Source organism: Grus americana, chromosome Z, assembly GCF_028858705.1.
Source record: "Grus americana isolate bGruAme1 chromosome Z, bGruAme1.mat, whole genome shotgun sequence".
NCBI lineage: Eukaryota > Metazoa > Chordata > Aves > Gruiformes > Gruidae > Grus > Grus americana.
This window is the reverse complement of record NC_072891.1, coordinates 21,831,957-21,851,422: the sequence shown is the minus strand read 5'-3', so window position 1 is coordinate 21,851,422 and position 19,466 is coordinate 21,831,957. Positions and strand designations below refer to the sequence as shown.

At 39.3% G+C, this 19,466-nt stretch overlaps 1 protein-coding gene across 7 annotated transcripts in view; it reads left to right on the top strand.

Annotated features, from left to right (window-relative positions):
* The window catches only part of PDE4D (phosphodiesterase 4D), a 421,160-nt gene that overhangs the window by 380,517 nt on the left and 21,177 nt on the right, over positions 1 to 19,466 (top strand). The window contains exon 1 of one of the 7 annotated variants that reach the window (XM_054810118.1): positions 17,872 to 18,458. The exons of the other annotated variants lie outside the window; for them this stretch is intronic. Within the exon in view, the coding sequence (XP_054666093.1) occupies positions 18,411 to 18,458 (48 nt within the window). The 5' untranslated portion in view covers positions 17,872 to 18,410. Of the gene's footprint in view, positions 1 to 17,871; positions 18,459 to 19,466 lie in introns of those variants that run through there. 7 annotated transcript variants of the gene reach the window in all.

Here is a 19,466-nt window from a genome sequence, read left to right as displayed (position 1 = left end):
AATGGTGGGCAGAAGGCACAATAGGGGTTAGTGTAAGAACAAAAGAAATAGCAAGACAGTGGTGTTTCATTAGTAGAGCAAGAAAGTTTGGAGAGCAGAAACAACTGAAAGGTAGGCTGCCAAGTAGCTGTTGTGGACTTCAGAATCTTTGAGCATGTTTTAGTGAAAAATGAACAAGATGGACTAGAAAATAGACTTTATATGCACACAATCTTTTGAACAGTTAACATATTTTCTTGCTGGAAATGTACCAAACTTTATTTGGGCTGTGATAAGTAAAGACAAATACAAGAGACATTTGAATTTTAATTTTTTAAAGATTTGATAATTTTTTTTTCGAAAAAAAGTTTTGCTGTGTGCTTCCGTAAGTGACTTTGAAGGATAACGACTGGGGTCTAAGCTTTGCTACTGCTGAGTTTGCATGTGATTTGAGTTCTTGAGTATGTCAGCAGCATCATGAATCTTTGGCTATTGTTGATAAGCTTTATTGCCACAAACGTGGCATTGGTGACCTTGTTTCCTGATACATTAGAAGTGATGTGTGGGTAGTGTGAGAGTTACCATACCTTTGGTTTTGGCCATGTTTTCCCGATGCACAAAGGGACCTCCCCCACAAGTAGACGTGAAACAAAGACAACGTTTTCAGTTTAGAGCTGAAATGAATGAACAAGCTATAAAATACTAGAATTATATTTGAAAGTTAATGATGAATGGTTTTGTAAAGATGTTTTTACTGTGCTCCTGTTACGTGAATTAAAGTGCTTGCCTCTTTGATGCTGAGTAGCAGCATCTCAGAAACAGGGTGACAGCCAGGTGCTTGAGACCTTGCAAAATGCAGCATTTAATTTGCTTTCTAAAAATGTGGTTTCCTGAGATTCTCCCTTCTTAGTCTTAGCTCACTCATGTTCAGCTTTTGCTGCCACAGAAACTAGAGTGAGAAGGACTTCTTCAGCCAAATCCAGATGCCTTATTTGTGTGTCTTGAAGCAGCCCTTGTGTGCAGCATTGCAAGGAGCATGCTCGAATTCCTCAGCATCTCTGTCCTCTGCTGCATGCTGATCACCTCGGTGGCGGCTGCCGGCTCCTGCCGCTGCTGCTGCAAATGCACGCTGTGCTTATGCAGGCACCATAATAGGAAGCACCTAGGCCTGTCATAAACAAACAGGTTCAGAAAAAAGTGCAAGCCTGACGTATGGTGTGGCCATAGCAACAAGCAGAGATGGGGGTGCCATTTTGGAGTAAATGCAGGCTAGTGTGGCTCAACAAGAAGCCAGAAAGTATCTTTGCTGGATTTACAAAGCTGTTCTGTATGTGCACGTCAGAGGTTTTCTGAAACACACTACTTGCAAGAAGACAGCTTACAAAAAACAAAATCTGAAATTAAGTATGTAAGGGTGTCTTTAAATGAAATTATTTTTCACTTGCAGTGGAAACTTTAGCTGGAAAATTTATAAGCACGTTTACTCCTGAGAAATATTACTGTGATGAATTACTTGACAAATCATAGAATATCTCTTTGGATGCATAAACTTTAAAGCCCAGAGCTTACTGAGATTTCTCAGTAAAATGACTGTGTTTTTCTTGTACTGTGAAGCATGGCCAAAGTTTTATATGTCTGAATACTGGACCCAGGTAAGATTGCATTTCATAATTTGGTAATTAGTTGCTTTTTCCTCTTTTCTTAGTGTCAGTAAAAACAAATATGTACATTTTCTAGCTGGGAAGGATTTTCTGCAGCTCTTTTCGGTTGCTGCTGAAGAGGTTTCAGAGGCTTTATTATAGGAGAGCTCTTAAAGCTCATCACTGTAAGGATGATGCTGTTGGTTGATACATAGTCAGAGCTTAGCATTTCTAGCACAGCTTTCAGTACATCCCTGCTTACAGAACTTGATTTTTTTAAATGGAATGACTAAATTTTAAATGCAAGAAGATAAAGTGCTCTAGAAAACTTCTGCAGAAACAAATCTTGGCATTTGGAGGCTAAAACTTAAGTAATGATTTTTCTTTGGTGGTCAGGAATATACATCTGTAATCTGATCTTTGTTTCACAGAGCTGTGAAAGATAGATTGGTTATAGGAATGATAGGAGTCTATAAAATAAAACTGTGCTGTTGGAATAAAGTAGAACTGCAGGAAGAAAAAAGAATTTGCTAACTATGTTGTGGTGAATTTTTTGTATTTCCAGGTAGATACTATTACTGTGCTCATGTGTCTTTTAGATTTTATAGATGTGGTATAAATAAAAGCATGCTGATGTGCATAGGGGTTTGGGGTTTGATCGTGCAGAGCTTGAAAAATGTTCTGGTCACTAACGCTGCCTGACTGAGCTGAGTGGAGAATGAGAGGACAGGTATTGGTCTTACATCTTGTTACACCCCATCATTTGAATACCGTGCCGAAGTATAAAACTGTGCCTTAATTGCTCTTGAGGGAGGAGTCATCTGGGGTTTATTTCTCCTATCTGTTCCCTACTCTGTCTTTTCACCCTGCATCCTGTCCGGTGATGGTCTCTTGCCTTTGCTGATGCATGTAGCTTTGAACGGAGAGACACGCCGACCCACGCTGCATCTGCCGGGTGGGTTGCTCATGGGCTCGTAGGTGGCAGCACTAGGAGTGATAAGATCCTTTTTGACTTGTACCTTTTGACTACCAGGGGACTTCAGGGAGTCTGTTTGCAGACTCAGATGAATAGCTCAGCTTTGTTTTGTAGTTCTTTTGCTCTTGGAAAACCTTCTAATCAAGACCTGGAACTTCATGTATTTATACTGTTATTTTAATATGAGGTGATTAATACAGCAGTATACTGAACAATAGACAAGGCAAATGTTTGTTCTAGTCAGGAAAAGTATGTGTTGAGTTTACAGTGGTCTGGGCAATATTGCAAATAATTGCTGAGAAAACAGTCTACAAATTAGCAGCATGTTTGGTTTTTTTAAAAGCTAGGAATATGCTTTTTACACATGTTGCATTAAATTAAGCAGTAATTAATAGGATGGGCATATCAGTCTCGTGAGGTGGGTATGAAAGTTAACTTTAATATTTGCTGAAGTTATCAAATGTTACATCCTAACTCATTTTTAATGGAGTTTGCCTTAGACAAGACACAAACTCCCTAGGTAACTAACTATAAAGTCCAATACAGATGAACTAGTTACACTCTTTCGGTTTTGTTCTCTGGTTTGAAGATTGAGCAAAAGTATGGCACTGGGGGGCTGGAAGGTGGTACTACAGCATTGTTCCCATTGCCTGGGGCATTTGAACAGTTTGTTCGGATTCAGTTAGAACTTGATCTAATGCCTGCTGGAGCTAATAAGAGTCTTTAAATTTACTTCATCAGGCTGTGGTTGGAGCCTATAGCTGATTTTATTTAGCATTGTTATCTCTTCTGATAAAGCATTAGTAGAATCGGCTGTTAAGCAGGGGCTTTGGTGTACTGGAGGAAGTTTAATTTGTTGCACGCTGTGAGCCTTTTTAATGTTTCTGTCGTTCTCATGGCAAAAACAGGCTCGTGTGTGTGTGTAAGCCCCCACATAAATGGATAGACTGATGTTTGTTTGCATCCGCTGAGGTCTCTCCAGTGTTTCATGTGCTGCTCAGAGCTTTTCCAGCTGCTTTAAACATTGTGTGTAAATGTATAAATGGGTAAAAAGCAGCCAAATTTTCCCAGCTTTTTGGTTTTTTACTCATAAGAATGCAAGCCAAAGATGAAGATGATGCCATATCTATGTAGGGCATGTTGGTTTTGTTTAAGATGTTTTTCAAACTAGGGATGGTTTTTATAGACACTTAAAAGTATCTGTTTAAGAGGATTAAAATGTGAAAATGCCTTGTTTCTTGATAAGATACTTAGTAATAATGAAAGGTTAACAATCTTTTATTGAATAATGTCTGTGCATTTTGTATTCTAATTGTATTGTATTCTACAATCTAATGATGTACTTTTCTTTTGTTAGTGGAACCTAATCAATTTTCAGTATGTGATGTTATTTTAATGATTTTTAGTCTACCTTTGGTTTCTGATTTTGCATGAATGGCAGGATTTGTTACAGTTTAGTGTTCAGATTAGTGTTGATTAAACAGAGGTCTTACATTTCAAATGAAATTATCTTTAATGCTTTGCTATGCTATAGAAGTTCCTAAGTGTCCTAAATTATCAGAGCTAAAGCATATTAATTAATTCATTACTAAAGTACATTTAATCATTATTAAATATAAAATATTCACTGGTTATAAACCATTAATAAAAGCAGTGTTTACAAAATACTATTACTGTATGGTTTTACAGTACATACTGGAAATTGCTAAATACAAGCTGCATTTGAGCATTTTCAAAGGAAATATTGATTTAGCAGTAAAATTGTTTCCTTGTAAATATCAATTTATTGGTGCTCTGTCAAACCAGGATTGCTGAGGAGCAACCTGTAACATTGCTGAGAGGTGAGTACATTGATGTGGCAAGTAAACCTTGATATCTATTTGTATATTCCATACTGTTTATTCTTCTAGAAAAGTTAGCATAAAAATGTTTTCATTGTTTGAATAATCACTTGTGAATAATGCAAAAATAGTGTAAAAAAAGGTGGAGGATTACTGAAAGGGTGCCTCTCACCTGGAATCCAGTTCTAAAAAGTTAATGAGAAATGCGTATGTTTATACTCCTATGTTTTGTGTGACTTGAGATAATCTTGGTGCTTGCTTTGGTCGTAGTTTCTTTTCGTAACAAGAAGCAAAATTGACCTGGGTGAGAGGGCTCCCACAAAATCCTTTCAGCTGTTGCGATAAGACTGTATTGGAGACTAATAAGTGTAGGAGTTGTGCCTCAGCAGCTCCCTGTAGCTACCTTAAATAAAAATCAGTGCAAAACCAGCCGTGTTTGGGAGGGCTCCTGGCTGTAGCTTGTGAGCTCTGAGATGGTGAGACGAGAACCAGTTCCAGCCTGGAGGGTTCATGAGCCATGTAGCACGAGAGTGGTTCTGGGTTAACGCCCCCATCTCACAACAGTCCACGGTGTGGGTTGTGAAGGAATAAAATGTTGACAGGGTAGAGTGACAGTGCAGGTCTACACTCCTGGAAGAACCAGGCATCCAGTTGCATCTCCTGACCCTCAGTTGTTCCTGATGCTTTCAGTTTCCAAGACCGTGCTCTCCTAAACAAGTCCAATCCTTTATATGTTCCTTCTTGTCTATATTATGACGAGGTACATGGAAACTCCAGTAGCTAGAGATGAAGGATGCTAACACTACATTTCTTCAGCTGCCTCTCAGGTGCTGGTTGCCACCCTGCTGAGACTTAGCTGTGACAATTCTGAGCACTCACCCACTCTGCTCCAGCAGAAGGTTAAACAGGGTTGTCAAACCCAAAGGAACCCATCCACGTTGGCATGGATGGTGAGGAGTGTTCTGTCAGGTGTGGGTATGTCACTGGTCTGAACCTGCCAAACCCCAGCCAGGTATGCAGACATCCACGGCTGGTGAAGCGAGTGCCAGGTGACAGAGCGGAGCAATGCCTCTGTGCGATCCCAACACAGCAGCACCCCACTGTGTGCTGTCACCATAACACAAGAAGTCAGCACCCAAAAAGACACTAAGACCCTACGTGTAGGATAAGAGGCAAATTACTGGTATCAGTAGACATGGAGTAAGGAAACATGAATATACCACAAGCTGCCTCGTGCAAATACTGAGACTTCTTGCAAGAGGGGTTTAAATCACGCAGGTAATAAGTATGCAATTCAGGAAACTACAGAGCTGCATTCAGCCTATTTTTGTTGTCTTGTCTCCATCTGTCTCGTACCGGTAAACCCAGCCTCACAGTACACCTGACTGCGGGACTGGAAACCACTTGGGTTTTGTACTTGCCTGCTTAATCTGACTTAGAGTCATACGGTTGAAGCACTCGGACAAAAAAAGAAGCATTACGTTTTTGTGTGTTTCCCTGTATACATGAGACAAGGGTGTAATGGATGAGACTGCTTGTTTCTCCTGTTCTGGATGGATAGATCTTCATTTTTTGTCAAGCTGCGTTGATTTAGAACATGTTTACAGCATCTAAATAAATAATCAAATGAAAGGTATGAAGGACACATTGGAATGAATACTAGTTGGTGAATAACCCTTGCTGAGTTTTTTCCTTGAAAGAGCAATGATACTATCACATGCACTTTAGTTAGAAGTACAACAGCCATGGTTTAATAAGAACTGGAGCCTGAACCAAAAAATTGCATGAGACAACTTGCAGTCTGCTTTCAAAATGTTGGTATCAACTGTGGATGATTTGCAGGCACTTCCTAAGGCATGTTTTTATCAGAGCTGTTCTGAGCTCGTTGTGGTGTTGGTAGTCACTTTGCAGTCCACAATTCTCTGCTTTTGTCTGTAGTATCCTTGGTTGTTTTGGTTTGTTTTTTTTTGTAGGATGGCTTTTACCTTTTTTTTTGTAAACTGAACAATAATATTTAGAAAGATAGGAAATAGTTTGTATTTGGTTGTCTTATATATTACAATTGGAAAACAGTAATATTTAATTTTTGCTTTTTCACAAGAACAGTATGTTTGTTAAGCATGACTGTAGCTTTAAAAAAGATGATTAAAAGACTCATTTCTTTTCGTTTGAAATGGCAACCATTCAACAAGATTTCTGATGAACTGTTAAAGCATGTGCTTGGCCAGGTCTATGGTAGGAACACCTCATTAAAATAAGAATGTCACGTTACAGAAGTAAGATTAATCCAGCAATACCAGTGAAGCCGTTTTTTGTCCTTACATAGCAAGCCAGTTTTCTGTGTGAAATAGGCAATACCCATAGTTTTTGCGGGTGTAGCTATATCAGTCTTCGGGTGAGTGTGCCATCACAGCAAACTGCAAAAGTTTTTCTTTCTAGATATCTTTAAGTTGTTTGTGAGTAACAGCCTGAGAATTGCATGAGATCTGTGGGGTGATCAAGGAATAAGTGCAGTATTCCTCGTTGTAGCTGGTGGCAAACTGGAAATTTTTACTTGATTTTTTTACCTACTGTGTCTGTCAGATGCAGCTGCCAGTGTTAAGCAGGCAAGTGTTAACTAGATATGAATTAGGAAAGGGAGAAGAAACTTTGTCAGATAGGTTTAAAGCCAAATCTCTTCCATTCAGTAAGAAAAGAACTGTTAGAATTTCCTAAAAATACATTTTAGAAAAAAAATCCTGGTTTTCTTTTCACGATACTTAAATGACAGAGTACTTGTTTGCAGAGAAGTGTTTTGATATTAGAAGAAATAACCTTTATTGTTTCTCTAGTGTGAATACTTTCATGGATTTAGCACAAGTTGTCCTAGGAAAGGCTTAAACTTCTCTGTGTTTTTATCCCATAATACAAGTATCTTTGAGGCATTACACTGATGTAGCTTGTAAATCTTACTTATGTAAATAGGCTATGGAAAGGCATCTGCAGTTGCAATAGCTGGCATAATACCTACAAGTTGTAGGAATTCCTGTGCTGCAGGGCATGAGTGGTTAGCTGGAGCTAGGAACGTGTATGTCTCCATGGCACAATATTTTTTATTAACAGCAGCATTCTTTCAACATTGGTGTTGCATAATTTCAGGTGCATTATTGAAGTGATATGTCTTTGCAGTACCTCTGACATGTTTTCTTAAATGCCTTTGGACTGAAAGTCTGCATAGCTGCACTGAAGTAGGCATAGCCATGTAAAGGAGGTGCATATACTACATCACACTGGTCTTTCAAGTCAGATTATTTTTTCTTCTTTGCTTTTTGTAAAGCATGCTAAAATGTCTATAAAGCATAAAAGCTTACTGCTGAGGACCATAGGAGCAGCCCTGAGACTCCACTTACAGCAAAACTTGCCAGTTTTATGTGTTAGTTGCCCTGACAAAGCATCCTTGGCTGGAGCTGCACTTTGGGAATCGGGGAGTGGGTACCAAATGTTGTTTGGAAAATGTCCAGATTCAAAGCCAAAGCTTGACAAAGAAGTGGCAGCTCAATGAAACACAAAATAGGGTATAAGCTAAATTGTGTGGCTGAATCCGAGAGGCTGAGATTTCCACCTGGCTTTCTCACTGCACTTTGCCTGGAGGAGATGGAGAGGCAGGATGCAGCTTTGTTTGCAGAAAAGAGGAAGGAGTGAAGGTGATAACAGTGCTCTGGCTGTTTGGTCGTCATTGCTCAAAAGCCAGGAATGGATATGTGTAGTGGAAAGAATTGAGGAGAAAGACCAGAAAGGGTAGTAGCAGATCCTCCCCAACAGCAGTCTCTAAGAAAAAATGGACAAAAAGATGTGACTAAGAATGAGTTACTATGCCATCCATGGATGAAATTTTGAGGAAGCCTTTCTTTTTTGTCCTACATCTGATTTATTTTTCACTTTTTTTCATTTCTTCTTTTATCTTGGGAATTGTTATGGCTATCTCACTGTTCTGTACAAGTCACCATATATATACAGTTTACATAATACAGGCATTAAGTGAAGAAGAATAAATGTTTTTTCCCTTCCATAAATGACAGATCTTGGTTCTTTTCTTCCAAGAGAGGACTCTTCCTAAAAGGAGGTTGGAAGGCTGGAGAGTGGGTCTTCTGATGGAGTATAGAACTGATTGGCTCTGGGATTTGCTCCCAGTAAAGCCTGAGCAGCTCATGTAAGAGGTGTGTTGGGGTGAGTCCTGGAAGTGAAGTGGTAATTAAATAATTTCTATTTTATTTTCCACTTCTCCATCCAAATTACAGTTTCTATGAAATACGAGAATTATTGTAAAGCAAACAAATTGCTGCCAGGGTATTGTAAGGGTACCAATCATTTTAAAAGAGTCCAGGTTATGGCCCTCTCGTGGTGGTATTTTGTGGCTTCTTCCAGAGCTGTTTTGAAAGATTCTTTTTAGATTGTTCCCTGCAAAGTTGCTTGGAGGAGTAATAGCAAGAGAAGCATGCCATTAAAACAGATATGAAAAATATGGAATGTCACAGTTCGCTCCAGGTTTCCTGAGCTCTCGTCCAGTGCAAGCTGAGCACACATTTGGTTTGTGTGCCAGCATCTTTTACAGATACAGAGAGAAACTTTGAGCAAAACACTTTGGTGTCTGTTGAGTTTGGTGTCTGTTGAGAAATATACTGATATGATGAATTAGCTGAGTGGAGTATGTATTTCCACTAACATTGCAATAATCTAAGCATGATTTTAAAAAATATTACCTTAACCCAGGAAATTTGTTTGAAGCATTTTCAGACCAGAGGTATAAATAACTCTGGTCTGTTGTTTCACAACTTTGCCTGTTGTGATGCAGACCTATTATACATGCGCATCAATATGCTGTGGATGCATACTGACACATGCATAAAACCATGTGTTTTTATGATGTGAGATATATATATATATATATATATCTCCAGGTAAAGTTAAAACATTGGTTTTAGGGCAAAACTTGAAAAACCTTCTGTTCACATCAGGTACGGTTCGCAATAGTAATTTCATGGACGAAACCATGGGATTGTGAATGCGCATTTGATTCTGTCAGTTGCCAAGCAGGATAGAGAGATAACCACGTGAGGTATTCATCATTGCTTTCTGCTAGGGCGACCACCTCCTCAAATCTGTTGTCATAACTGCAGCTGTCATCACACCCTGATCCACTTTTCTCTGATCTGAATTAGTTTTTAGCAATAGCTTTTTTTGTAATTTGCATCATTTTGCCAGCATTGAATTAGGGGAAGATAAATATATAATAGAATATTTTAAACAGCAAAATATTTGGTGAAATTAAACTCCATTTACTGCAGGGTTTTGGGGGTTTTTTTAGAAACTATTGGGTTTTTTTAGAAACCATTACATGCATACTCTATCATTACATAGAAGAATTCCTGCAAGAAAACTGTAGGTGAATATTGCATGTTCAACTGTAGGTGAATATTGCAATCTTGCCAGTGTTCCCCAAAACATGAGTTGAAATAGGGTGTAATTTTTGTTGCTTGTCCAATTGCTCAGAAGTGTCTATTGAAAATGCTGCAGTTGTAGAGAATACCTGTAAGGATCCTGCTGTTGTATGCTTGAAAATTAGAGGACCACATTGTGCAATTTCTGGTCTGAAAAAAGTTTAATGTGTTCCTATATGTTCATAGCTAATGCTTATATTATCGCTAGAGGGCAGTAAATACAAACACTGATTTATGTATTTTACTAGAAAGTCCTTTCTTTTTATTTTATTTTTTTTTTTAAATTAATAAATGAGCCTACCTCTTTATTAAACAACTCAGGTCCTGGGTTTTACTACGTGTTTTCCCTAAAATAGTTCAGACCAAGACTGTCATCTCAGTTTGTTCAGCAACATAAAATTCTCATATTTGATGCATGAGAATTATATATTCCCAAATAAAAAGATCTGTAAAATGATATAGCTTAGGCTATTCCATCATGTTTAATGAATCTAATTCAGACAAATGGGAAGCTGCCAAGAAAGCCTTTTTAAAGCAATATAATTATGCTACAGTTACAATCTTTAAAGCTGAGAGTCCTTCGGAACTGTTAGGGAGTTGTTCCAGTTACAGCCATTGGTTCTCAGCCACCAGTGGAGTTCACTTATTCTTGATACCAGTGTAAAACCCAACTTTGTCTTCACTCCTGCTGCTCACTTGGTGTGTGGCAGCTGATTGCTGCAGCTGGAACAACTCATGTTCATAAAATTCCTCTTCCCCCCCCCTCCACTTTTTTCCCCCTTTTTCTTTTTTTTTTTTTTTTCTTTTCAGTTAAGTTCTACATTTTCTCTCCTTCCAGTTAGGGATTCTTAGGTGGAACCCGGAGAAGTTTGGTGAAGCTGGTTGATTCATCATAGTTTCCTTGTTCCTAGCTGTCCTGCTTCTTCCTCCAGACCAGTTCCAGTTTTTGGCGCAGCTGAGTCCATCCACATGCCCTTGCTTGCTGGATGAAACAGCCATTCTGTGCTGCTGTGGTCTCCCAGCACTGAGCAGACTTTCCTTTCTGTGGGGAGGCTTTCTGCTAGGGTGCATGCCAGCATAAATGCTATACAGAGTTGGCTAATGCTGTGTAAACAGTCTTGTGTTTGTGACCAGTAGGAATTGGATTTGACATGGGTGATTATTGCTGTTCTCTGGAGCGTGGAGGTCAAAAATATTTTTTGATATTTTCAGACAGGCTTCTCATTTGGCTCATGAGATACGTTCAGGCTATCTGTTCCTGTTTGTAATGCATATCACCTTGAAAACTAAAATCTGTGATGCGTTCAACTGTCTTCCTCTTTATGTTACTTTTTGCCCCTTACTAGACAATATGCACTACACCCACCACACTTGTATTCAGGATTGATGCTCAGACATCTCTTTGAAGGATCCTAGTGCAGCTTCAATCCAGGGGTTGCAGTTGAGAGTTAAAAATCACTCTTCTCCTGCCCTCATAGCTAAGCACATTTCTAGAGGAGCTCCCTTATTACCCATTACTGACTGCGGAAGGAAAGACCTCTTGGTCTTTCTATGGGACAGGTCAAAAGTACTGCAACTGAATCAACAAAGTGGCCCTTTAGCCTTCTTCCTATCCTTTTCCTCAAGCCTGAAGCATTGCCATTTTACTTTCATGTTGACTGAACCTTCCGGAATCTTTGCTTACTGACAAGAGCCAGAAAGGAACACAGATACTTTATTTCAGAGGATCAAGGTTTCTCCTAGGCTGCTGAGAATGTAATTCTGTTCTTCGTTGGTAATGTGTTTCTGTATCTGAAGCCATATCCTGGATCTTGGGAAAAATGAGCTTTCCTTGAATGTCTTATATTCCGTAGGTCCAGTCTGTATGCTTTACAGTGGTTTACAGGCTATAGGTCCTTCTAGCAAGTTGTGATCATCCATATGACAGGTAAATAAAAGCATGAACACCTCACTAATATCAGTGAAATCTGCGTGCCTTTGCACACACTTGGAATGATTAAAAAACCCAAACCTAATAATGAAATTCTTAACAGGCTTGTTGAACAACAATAAAATTTAGGTTAATAGTAATTTTTTTCTGACTATGGCAATGGTACAGAGCTTTATAGAGAACCAAGAAACAGTTTGAGTGCTGACGACTCCAGAAGTTTGCACAGAGGTAGAGATTACTGCTTCCATTATAAGAACAACATTTGAGGTAATTCACTGCATTCCTGATTTCATCACAGATGCATGGCTTTTAAATTCTTAAAGTTGCTTTCAAGAAGAGCATGTTCATAGAAGATGTATAAACAGCCTTTGTGATACAAGTTATTTAGAAGATAGAATTTCTAGAATGAGCATCTGCAATAGATAGGTTAAGTTGTCATAGACTGTGGTGGGTTGAGTCTGGCTGGGGGCCAGGTGCCCACCAGAGCCGCTCTCTCACTCCCCTCATTCACTAAACAGGGGAGAAAAGGCATAACGAAATGCTTGTAGGTCGAGATAAGGACAGGGAGAGATCACTCACTAATTGTTGTCACGAGCAAAACAGACCGAACTTAGAGAGGGAATTCATCTGATTTATTACTAGGCAAAACAGAGTAGAGGAATGAGAAAATAAAATCAACTCTTAAAACACCTCCCCCCACCCCTCCCATCTTCCCGGGCTCAACTTCACTCCTGGCTTCAACCTTCCCCCCCTCAGCGGCACAGGAGGACGGGGAGTGGGGGTTACGGTCAGTTCATCTCACGGTGTTTCTGCCGCTTCTTCATCCTCAGGGGGAGGACTCCTCTCATCGTTCCCCTGCTCCAGCATGGAGTCCCTCTCACGGGGTGCAGACCTTCAGGAGCAAACTGCTCCAGCGTGGGGACCCCCACGGGGTCACCAGTCCTGCCAGCAAACCTGCCCTGGCGTGGGTTCCCCTCTGCACGGGTCCACCGGTCCAGCCAGGAACTTGCTCCAGCGTGGGCTTCCCACGGGCCGCAGCCTCCTTCAGGTGCCTCCACCTGCTCCGGTGTGGGGTCCTCCACGGGCTGCAAGTGGAATCGCTACACCCCCTCATCCTTCCTCCATGGGCTGCAGGGGGACAGCCTGCTTCACCATGGCCTTCACCACGGGCTGCAGGGGGATCTCTGCTCTGGCGCCTGGAGCTCCTCCTCCCCCTCCATCTGCACTGACCTTGGTGTCTGCAGAGTTTCTTACATCTTCTCACTCCTCTCTCCGGCTGCAAAAGCTCTCTCTCTAAGTGTTTTTCTTCTTCTTAAATATGTTATCACAGAGGCGCTGATTGGCTTGGCCTTGGCCAGCGGCGGGTCCGTCTTGGAGCCGGCTGGCATTGGCTCTATCAGACACAGGGGGAGCTTCTAGCAGCTTCTCACAGAAGCCACCCCTGTAGCCCCCCCCGCTACCAAAACCCTGCCACGCAAACCCAACACATAGACTCATTGGGCCAAATGGATTACTGAATCCCCTGTGTCTCTCAGATGGCTAATTTGCACATAACTGTAGAAGTATTGAACTCACTGACTTGTGCTTGACTAATACATGACTTGTATTTGGCTAAAACATATCTTCCGAAAAGACTGCTTTTCTTGAAGATACCAAGCAGCAGAGAATCTACCACTTCATTGCTACACTGGTGTATGCTGACTTAATAATTCTCATTGTTGCTCCATGTGTCTTGTTAGTAGTTTGATCTGATTTCAGCTGAGTTGGTTTGAGGCAGCTTCAGCTGCCTTCCAGTGCTTCTCCTTGTTTTCTTGGTGCTAGTGGACCAGGTCTGGTAGACTGTCTTTCCTTTGTCGCGGTTCTACACAGTAGCTGTATTCTCTTTTTAAGTTAAACAGCTTGAGGGTTTTTTTCTTTTATTATAAAACATTTTCTCTATCCTCTGAATAATATTTGTAATATTTTTCCTACACGCTATACATGACAGCCTTTAGGAAAACAGAGACATAAGAGTTGTATGCACTATTCCATCACCAGAGTCACCAGAATGATGTGTTTAGAGTATCTCTCATTTTATTTAGCATGACAGAAGATGCAGATTTCTTGGGGGTCACAGTATTGCTAGAAGGTGTCCTTTTGTGACTCTCTAAAGTCTTCAGGGTTTCTGCTTTCTTCAGTGTAGTCCACCATTTTGTACTCATGGACTGTGTTCCTTATTGCTGGGTATGTTTGCAGTCAGGTTCCTTGAACTGTAGTTTACATAAATGGTGTCAACATACTAAACAAGTGAGGCTGCTGTCGGTGACTTCCACATCCTTGTAGTTTATCTCCCCCCCCCCCAAATTTTTCTGTTCTCTTGGCAGTTTTCACACCGGAAGCTTTCATAGTAGTGACTTAGTTCCAGATCATCAATGAAGAAATTGAATACCATAAAATAGGCTCTGCAAGACCTGAGACTAACTTAAAACTGTCCCATTAGATGAAGACAACCTGTTGATGGTTGTTAGAAGAAATGGGTCATTAATCAGGTTCTTAACACATTTCATGTGCCCTCTTTCAACAGTGGGAGTGCTGTTACAGAATATTATACAGTACTAAATCAAATGCCCTATAACAATCCAAGAATATTATATGTTCAAAGACAGAAAACTATATTGACTGGCATTATTTACATTCGTATGTCTTAGTTCTTTATCAAGCAGATGCCTAGAATATGTGTATTTCAGCTTTTCCATTATTTTACCCAGGACTGATGTTTTGTTAAGTGGCCTGAAGTTACCCAGCCATCCTGCCTGCAAATTCTAATTGGCAAAATATTAACGTTTTTGCAGTCTTTCAGAATTTACTAAAGCTGAACATCACAGCTCCTGGGATCTCTGCCACCTCTTTTTATGACTCCTGTGGAGAAAGTTATCCAGGCTTGTTGATTAAATAATGGCTAACATTTCTTGTGGGTATTAAGAGGCTTCATCATCTTTCTGTCTTTCAAGGTCATGGTCTTGATTCTTTCAGAACACACAACAGTGCTCATTAAAAACTTCCTTTTTTCTGAATTATTTTGTTACTCAGTTACTGTCATTTCAAATTATACCTTTCTCATTTCCATATTATTTACTTGATTGGAACCATCGGAGAATCATAGATTCACAGATTGGCAGGGGTTGGAAGGCACCTCAGGAGATCATCTAGTCCAACCCCCCTGCTAGAGCAGGATCACCTAGAGCAGGTTGCACAGGATCGCATCCAGGCAGGTTTTGAATATCTCCAGAGAAGGAGACTCCACAGCCTCTCTGGGCAGCCTGTTCCAGTACTCGTCACCCTCAGGGTAAAGAAGTTTTTCCTCATGTTCAGAGGGAAATTCCTGTGTTCCAGTTTGTGCCCACTGCCCCTTGTCCTGTCGCTGGGCACCACTGAAAAGAGTCTGGCCCCATCCTCTTGACATCCACCCTTTAGATATTTATAAGTGTTGATGAGATCCCCTCTCAGTCTTCTCTTCTCCAGGCTAAGCAGACCCAGCTCTCTCAGGCTTTCCTCATATGAGAGATGCTCTAGTCCCCTCATCATCTTATTATGAAAGTGATAAGAAAAATGTCATTATTCCCTTTTCCCCCCATGTTTTATCTTCATGGTTGTGTGTGTGTGTATGAAAACAAGAATTTCCCTTTCACATTGCTGGATTTCCACTTATCTCTAACTTCTGTTTTTCTTATCTTGAATTACTCTAAGTATTTAGTTGTGTGTAGCAGCTATTTGCTGTGCACTCATCTATCCATCATAACATCCTCTAAAGCTAATTATTCACTCATTGCATCCTGGGAATTGAGGATGAAAATTGGCCAAAATGATTAGTGTAAATCAGTGCTCGTGTGAATTTCCCAACTATAAATTTCTAAGGTCATACTTTTACATGTAGCCAAAGTCAGAGGGCAGGCTTTCTGAGTCAGTGAAGTTGTACTAGTAAATTATATCACAGCAATTGGTAGTTTTATGAGGTTGAGGATGTGCATCTTGGAAAAATCATACAAATTAGTATCAGGTGTAATATCCTATTATCAGTATAGTTAATATGCAGCTAAAATAAATTGTTGGAACATATATGATGTACGTTGGAGGAAAATGGTTTTTCATGGTTTTATGTCAAAATTATCTAGGTAATAGCTCTATAAATACCATCCTTCAATAAATTCAATAAAATATAATTCAGTAACTCTTATAGATGGGTCTTTGTCTCGTACATTGGTGGGGAATAAAAAAAATTCAAGAAAGGTTTTTTTTTTTAATACATGCTAAATAACTAGTGTAATTTACATAGTGGCCATTGTAAGTATTCCTTATCTGAAACAAGTTCTGTGCTTTTGGGGACAGTTCTTAATAAGAGTTAAGGAGGAACCGGCATTTAAAGTAACAATGTAAGAGAAGTGATTTAAAAAATTGGCTTTCCAATGGCTGTTCATACTGCCTGTTCCAACTGAGCTTTCATACCCACATGCTTCACTTGTTAAGTATCCAGAAGTATAATGGCTGTTATTTTACCATTTTCTAAGTCATGGTTGAAATTGCCTTCTGAAGGGAGGCAGCATATTTTTGATTATCAGTGTTGATGCTGAGTAGGTGGCAGCAGTGCTCTCTCGTGGGTGATCAGAAAACAATGCAACGCAGATGTAGATAAGGTTTGTCTTCAGTGTTACAAAGCTGAGCTGGAAGAATTGGGAGAAATATTTTCCAGAAATACTTTTTAGGCTATTTTAATGTCTTGCTGAGTCTCTAAAAACCTAGGTCTGTTTTCAAAACTTAATCTACCTGTATAGATCCAGGACAAGTATAACTGTGCGTATTATACAGAGAATGCATCAGTAATGTGTTCATTCATGTGTTTTTTCTATTACCTATTTTATGGAAGACAACATGCTTTCCATATGAAAATACGTATGTGCTGGATGAGCTGTTGACTGTATCCAGTTGTCACATTGCTATACATTTCTCTCCTGTAAGGAAGAAATTTGTTACCATCGTATTTTGCCCTATTGATTTTTGCCGGTTCAATTCTTTCTCAAGCACTTGGTATTGCTGACATTGCTGTGTAACATCGCTCAGAGAAGTAGATACAACTTCAGCCAAAACCTCTCTTATGACCGTTGTCCGTCAGCATCTTCCAGTGAATCAGCAGTGTGGGCTTAGGCTGAACACTGCACCTCATCCAGCTTGTCCTTAGACATTTGCCCGTTGTCATATTGGGAAACTCTCCCTTCTTTTGCTACAACAAAGACTCAGATTTGCCGCAGTAGTGCATATGCCTTGCACAGAGTGGCGCAAGATAATGCATTCCTCCTTTTAAGTTTTGGTCTCTGAATGGCAGATGGTGGGATATTTTATTTAATGCTCTGAGTCAGCTCACTGACACATGACACACTCCACCTTCAATTAATCCTTTTTTTCCCCCTATGATTTATAGCTGTAATTGATAATATTAATCTGTCAAGGCAGAAAGAGCAAGAGTTGAATAAATACAGTGATAATTTGAGCACTTTTATTATCTCAATTCTGAATTTTCCATGAAAACTTAACATTTACTGGGAATTGTAAGACACATGACTTGCTTTATCTTAATAATAAGTGCTTTTATATCTTAAAATAAGAAAAGCAGTAGAAACTGGCAGACTGGCCCAGTGGTCTAAGATCAGTTTTTTAATCTAGATGGCATAAAAGCCGAAAACATTTTCATTGTTACTGTAGTCACAGACTGCTCAAGAAACCTGATAGCTCTATTTCTGTTGTTTTCTCTTCACAAAAACCTCAAAATATACTTCCTTTCCACATGAAAAATTAAAACAGCTAGACAATCCACATAAATACACACAATACTAATTTTAACTGCTTGGATGGCATATCCATTGAAGAGAGCTGGCAAATGCTGCTGAAATGAGGAGACCTTAACCCAATTATTTTTGAAAGGCATTTGAATGCTGTAGGCGGGGATGCCATTATTAAATGGCATTTGCCTTTAAAAAAAAAAAAAAAAAAGAAAGAAATACCCCATGGCCAGGAGAGTGTCTGGTGCTGGCCAATGGGAAATTACCGTACATTATATCACCAGCCCCTGGGATTTATATCTTTTAGGGTGACATACTATTGGCTGCTAGTTAGGCTCTATGGGAGGGATTACTGGCACTGTTTGTGGCTTCCCCTTCAGGTCCTTATTTGGTAGCTGTTGATAGAGCAAGTCTTTCCAGCAGCTGAGCATCTTGACATACATTATTCATTAAGTCCTGGTGTTCAGGAAATATGCATATCCCTAGCTCTTCAGATATTTCTTCAGCTCGTACAATATGTCTCTTCAACGTTGCCTCTGAGTGCTTGGAGTTTTACAAATGGCATTTATACAATCGGAAGACCATGCGGTTGGATTTCATTTCAGAATGCCTCCTGTGCACACAGTTGCTGAGAACCTGAAGATCAGCAAAAAGAATTAGGAGAAAAAAGAAGGAATCTTTCTTCTTGGAAGTCTTGCAGTATCAGATAGCAAAGAACTGATTAGCTTAGTATAGTAGTATAGAAAAAAAATCAAAAATGCCTGAGGCAAACTATTTACTCTCAGTTTCTTGGGGCTACATAAAGGTAGGATTTTGTTTTACCTTTTAAGAACCTTCATTTATGGTGCATGATTGCATGATCACTGGATAGCAGAAGTATTTGTGGGTGATATGATTATGAGTAATATGAATACAAAGTAAAAAATCAAAAAAGCAAGCCTTGCTCGGCAATGAGAATGAACTGCACGATATACAGTCTTTCTAGAAACTGTGCTAGGACTTTTAAAATAATGTTGCTTCAGTGGATAATCAAACCAAGTCTAAAGCCAAAGAAATCAGAGGTTTGTGTTGTTTTAAAAAATTATTGCTACAAAACTGTATTTCTAGACATTAAAAGATTTCAAAAAAAACCCCTCAAAACTGAGATACCACACAATAGGAGAGAGCATGAGTAAAGAGGTTGATGATAATGGGTGAATGTATGACTCATACCGGGTTTAATAGCTGAAGAAATGTGAAATTATCAATGGTATTTTTTGGTAGCCTCTGTGTGTGTGACAGCTTATTGATTAAAACACTGGAAATTATCATCTTCTAATACCAATCTACATTATTATGTAGAACAGCTTTGAACTATCTTAAAACTGTGCAATACTGCTAGAAAATGGAATTAAATAAGATTTTTATTTCTTTATGGAAAAGTTTTGCACCAAGGAATTAAATCAATATGCCTGTCAACATACAGAACTGAAATTCACTTAATACAAAACCATGTTTGGGCTTTGTTTTAGCCCTGCTTACATGTTTGTGCTCAAAAAAAAAAATACTGTTGCCTTTATAATTGTTATCAAGTGTGCAAAAAGGGAAAAAGAAACACCATCCTATGCTTGAAATACAATTACTGTTCCAAATCATCCCATTTTAAAGAAAATTCTGATTTTTCCTGAACTAAATAATGAAAGTGTTGAATTAAATGACTAAAAATAATACAGGCATTATATTCACACATGACTGAATCTCTTATGCTTACATGTATTAATATCTACTTTTATAATAGAATCTTTTTTTAAATAGAGATGTAAAACACTTATTA